The 5387-nt window shown below is 43.3% G+C and overlaps 1 protein-coding gene across 2 annotated transcripts in view; it reads right to left on the bottom strand.

The window, feature by feature from the left end:
• Window positions 1–863: 863 nt before the first annotated feature.
• The window catches only part of SHANK2 (SH3 and multiple ankyrin repeat domains 2), a 315799-nt gene continuing 311275 nt past the window's right edge, over window positions 864–5387 (bottom strand). For both annotated transcript variants that reach the window (XM_009637056.2, XM_035892635.1), the window contains one exon: window positions 864–1437. In XM_009637056.2, coding sequence (XP_009635351.1) covers window positions 864–1437 — 574 coding nt within the window. The remainder of the gene's footprint in view (window positions 1438–5387) is intronic.

Below are 5387 nucleotides of genomic sequence, written 5' to 3'. Positions count from 1 at the left end.
CATCTGTACACAACCCCAAATTTTTACTGGCTGGGCGAGTTCATATCGTGACTTAGCAGTTGTTTAGCTGGTTGAAAACTGGGGGTCTCAGGTTCAAATTAGCTTCATTTTGTTGTACCTCTAAGTGTGCATTCCTCCTCAGCTTTTAATGCAACATCTGCATCGTCTTACAGGTCAAGTCAATGGAGCATGTATTGAACTTGTTCTGCCACCTTGGAAAAGTGCTAAGAGTAACTGCAGAAATAAAGAAATACCAGGTAAAACAGAGCAAGATTACCTTTGAACTAATTCCAGCAGAACAACCAGCTTCACTGCCAACAAATCAGAGCGCTAAACTAGTAAAAAACAGTAATATGAACTCCCGGACCTATCTTAGTATCGTGCCTCTGCTACTAATAAAAATGGGTTTGAATGGTAACGAAGCAATCTGTCCTCTTAAAATGAACCAAGGGGTGGGGAAGGAAGCCTGCTCGGAGACTGAACGTCCAGAAGAGAATAGAGTGCTTTTCAATAAAAAAATGAAATGCTCACAATTTTAAATGGAAAGAAAAGTGGTATGCAATGGGTCCAGCAGAAGGGCATTACTAAGAGATAATATTTTTGAAGTTAACAATTTTCTCTCTCTCTCTCTCGTATCTCCCCACAACTTTGAAATAAAATGGCCCCACTCGCGTAACGTATTTAGATTTAGGTTTGGGCATGTAGCATACAGTCTGCATTACCTGAGTACCAGGAATTAAACTGTTTTCCCCCTCCCCCCCGCAATTTTGCTGGCACTCGCAGACAGACAAGGCATTTGGGGTATTTCAGTACCAGCCCATCTCTAGTTATCAACAGAAGTTTGTGAGGCAAAATAGCTATTCTTATCTGTCCAGCAGCTGCTTCAAAGCTCTTTCTATGTTCATTCTGTGCCCAACTCTAGTCACTCCAAGGTCTATCAGATCTTCCTTTTGTAGATTTGGTAAATGAGTGCCATCTATTTCATTGTCCATAAATGTTTCTTTATGTTCACCTAAGTTTAGACTTTCCAACCAATCTGCCACATCTGGTTTAGTCCACAGGTGGACAGGCTTAGTTGTAAAAGGCTTATTTGAGATTGGCTGTTGTAATATTGAGGGAGAAGGAGACCTGCTGCGCCCTGTGGTCAAGCCAAATAAGTCCCCAGAAGGGGGCTGGCTGGGTAGGCTAAATACATCGGACAAAGTTGGAGAAGGAGATGAAGCTGAAGCAGAAGCAGTCAGAGGAGCAGGCATGATGTCTTTATTAATCTCTGTTGGTGAAACCACAGGGCTTGGAGCATGTCTTGCTCCTGAGGTCCTACTGTCATAGTCTGGGGACCTGCTCTGCAGTGTGATCGGCTGGCTGGTTCCAGGTCGGACAGTAAAAGTGATTGTTGTACTTCGTGTACCTGAGACAGTACTCATGACTTCCGTGCTCCTGCAATCGTAAACAGACATGGAAAGTTAGATACATCGGCCACCAGCTGAAAGGTTCTCCACAGCAACACGTGGTAAATATGGTTTTGGAATGCTTGAACGTTTTCATTTTTTTAATGAGCGATATCAGGTTAAAAGTACTAAGACGGTATCATTAAATCTTTCCCATAAAACAATCATCAATGGTAAGCCATAGTTAAAAACAAAACCTTTGCTTATGAGCAGTTCAGAAAAGCACCTTCCAGAGCACATTCTTCCTTTTTCAGGCTACACCAAATTAACTCATGGTTAAATGAAAAACACCCAGTGGAACTTTGTGCTCCCCGTGAAGCGCAATCAGGACTTGATCTTCCCTTCGCTGTAGGGAGGGCTGGGATCCTTCATTTCAGGCTTAACTGAAATCCAGTTTTATACACTGTTAGATAACATAGCTAACAATAGGAGTTATGGAAAGTATTGGAACCATATTATTAACTTGGATTTTGGATCTTTGTACATCTACTCACTAAATTTTAGGGTACATTTGCATTCGCATTCATTCACAGAATGTGCTCCACAAGTTCCTCTGATTTCCCTTTCTGTTCCGCTGGTCTTTTTGTGCTTTAAAAATGAAACAGTCCTTCTAAGGTTCATAAAAAGACTTCTGTGTCCATGTTCTTCTACACAGAAATCATACATAATTTGGCAGTTTCACTACAAAACTTAAAGGAGACAAAATTCTTGTTATTCTGTGCATTCCCAGAGGTGATGTAGTTGTGATCAAGTCACCTGCACCTATCTCTTGCCTAAAGGAAATTTCAGATTATAAACTAAGCAGGTGTGAAACTTGCCGAGAGGCTAGCTGGGATGCCAAAGCTGAGCGGGTGGGTGAAGGAGCAGATGAGTCTGCTTTGGTCTACTGGCTATAGAACAAATTCAGAAGCAGAAGATCCAGATTCAGATCTGCTCGTATCATGATACGCTTAACTCCACAGCCCTTACTTCTCATGAGAACACTTTGCCAGTCAGCATGTGCTGCATTTCAGGATCTTCCACTGAATCCCTGGGTGCCTGAAGCTCCAGGGTTTTTTACTTTTAAGATACCCCACCAACTAGAAAAACCTTCAGACAACTAATTTCAGGCACTTCCAGACCAAAGGAAGGCTTTGTTTATCCTCGAAGCAATGCTACAGTCTCCAGAGGATGATCTGGAGGATGCTGTAGTTAGATTTCTAACCCAGACCCTGACCGAAGCCCTCAGTATCTGAGTGCCAGATTGCCCCCAGGCCTGACCCGCCATGCCTGGGCAGAGCTGAAGATGACTTTAGGTGCACAATGTCAGATACAAATGCTTTCATTAATGCTGCAGATTCACCACTGTGCAGAAAAGATCTTACAAAGCCGAAGAGCGAGTGTGGCTCTGGAGCCCCCATATTTGAAGTGCTGTTCTGGAAGAAACCGCGGTCTCTTCCTAAGTCACTGCTTAAAGGTTTTGTGTTAATTGCCACCAAATGAAGTACCAAAAATGATCCACACAGCAGGGGTCAACCCCCACGTCTGTTCTCTCTGAGGTACGTCCCCCACCACTAGGTCCACTTTATAAATGAGAGGCCCTCTCCTGCTCCTCTGCCCTGGGTCATCCCGACAACCTTGCTCCTTCCTGCAGAGTCTGGCGACCACTGGGAAGGAGGATGTCAGGTGTAGGGTTATCCTGTCTCACTGGATCTGCTCCCCAGTGCAATGCAATTGTGAAGGCCCATGGAAGGGGACTGACTTGACTTTGCTCACCCACATCCTGAATACAAGAGTGGTTAAAATTTTAAATCAAAAGACGGTAGTACCAGCATTTCCTCATCGTCTACCCTAACCTGTGAAGTACTCATCCATTACCAAAATGAAGAAATGTAGGCAGCTAGCCCAAGGCAATGATAAAGAGCTGTTAATCCCTTTCTCTCGTATGAACCTTACGGCAGTCCTGGTAGTACTGAGCTGGAGACCTTCTTCAGTGTCTCCTTGGTTTGCCGCTGGCTGTTGTAAGCCCTGTTCGATATGTACTCCCCGCATCACATCTGGGGCTTTGGCATATAATTAGCAAACCTAGACATCAGGTAACCTACAGCCCTGCTACACAGAGATTCAGAGCACGCTTGTATCACAGCGAGTCTCATTCAAATAAAGCTCCAATACCGTGTTATTAGAAAAGCACTAAGAATAACTTTTTGGAGAACGTACGTGGTATTCACATGAGCAATCCCACTGATTTTACACAAATTGTTCCATATATTTCAATGGGAACAGGGGGACCTTTTTGAGAGGTGAAAGATTGGTAGTTCACTTGAAACACAGTAGGAACAATACTTTTAGCACTTATGTCTTTGTAATTTAACAAAGAAAGGAAACACTTGGCAAGGTTTTGAGTGTTTCCTGTGATTTGTTTGGAGCTTAATGGCTCTCATTGTTTTCCAGGACTGGAGCTAAGCATTCTCACAAAGAAAAAGTCTATGGCAAGAAACTATTGAATGCTACTAACCAAGGGGAGCAAGTTATTTCTACCTACTTTGACTTAGCATTAGGAGTCTCACACACTTCAATAAGGCATGATATAATTTTAAATCAACAAAAACCTGCTTGGAAAAAGGTTGGGATAACGCTGTCCTAGTGATTGCAAGAAGAGCAGGCTGAGTTTTGTATAAATGTGGAAATGTCTCCCTATGTCTTTTCCTGCAATTACCCTTTAACTTAACTCCCTGTCTTGCAAATACTAGAAATTATGGGTTTGTATTCACACTCATCAAATGGATGATGAAAATCTATCTTCTGTTACTCGACTGCCAAGTCCAGGCTCAGTGTACGCCTTACAACTCACTTTTGCTGCATCTGCTCCTTTCACAGGCTCCCTGCCCATCCTTGGTCAGGACATCATTGTCACGGTTCCTTTAAAGAAGGTCTCTTAAGCCACTAAACCACAATCCCCAAAAGTAAACTGTGGGCTCTTATTTTAGATATTCCCTAGACTGGTGTTACCTAACCTTCTCAGACCCCCAGCAGCAATACCGGGTTAGCAAAGCAACACGGGCAACGTTGTACTTTGCTTTCTGTCAGCCTGGATCAAAGTAACGGCTTCACACGGCAACAAGCAATAGTAAAAGTTCTGTGGGCAATCTTGCTTTTTCCAAGCCATAGGTTCAGGTCCACTGACTATTAAAATACATCTTTGGAACAATGATAAGAAATTTTTTTGTTTTAGCTGAAGTTTCAATACCAGCTCAGTTTAAAGCCACATCAGTACTCAAGCTTTTATAAAGATTAACCCTTTTTACAAGAAAGCTCAGAGCATTTCATTAACATTAACGGACTTAATCCTATAGGCAGCAGCACACAAACTTCAAGAAAGTTACTTCTACAACACTCTTGGGAAGACGGACAGGTCAATGACTCAGTACACGTCCCCACCGCTGCAACAGCAGTGCTGCTTAGGGTGAATTTTAACCACAGCAACTGGAGGTCACTGCTGCCTGCAAAATTATTCGGCAACTTGCAAGACTGAGTTTGTGCTCCGTTCCCACCTGCTCTGCTCCTGCCAGCTTTGCTATCAGCTCCACAGCCTTCACGGGGCAGACACAGCCCTCACGGAAGTCATGCAAGTCTGCTGCAGCCCACAGTTGCATTCCCAGGCTTTCAGTCCGAAGTCATTAATTCCAAGATTCATTTTTTTCCCTTTCTTTTTCCCTTCTTTCACCTCCCATATCAACTCCAGCATGTTATAGAGACTGCTGTACTGCAATCATAATCCAAGGAAAAAAAACCCACGTATGTTTGTATAACTCCTATGCATTCTAAGTTACAATTCATGACATCTTCAGCACAATCTGTGAGGCAGCAACAGCCTTGAAACCACCAGCTGTCTTGCTTTTTATGGTTGATTGGTATCCTGGTCAATAAGGAGCAGGCGCATTCCAGCTGGGGAGCAGG

The sequence above is a fragment of the Egretta garzetta genome, unplaced genomic scaffold, assembly GCF_000687185.1.
Source record: "Egretta garzetta isolate BGI_Z169 unplaced genomic scaffold, ASM68718v1 scaffold454, whole genome shotgun sequence".
NCBI classification, from domain to species: Eukaryota; Metazoa; Chordata; class Aves; order Pelecaniformes; family Ardeidae; genus Egretta; species Egretta garzetta.
This window is presented reverse-complemented; position numbering and strand designations above follow the sequence as displayed.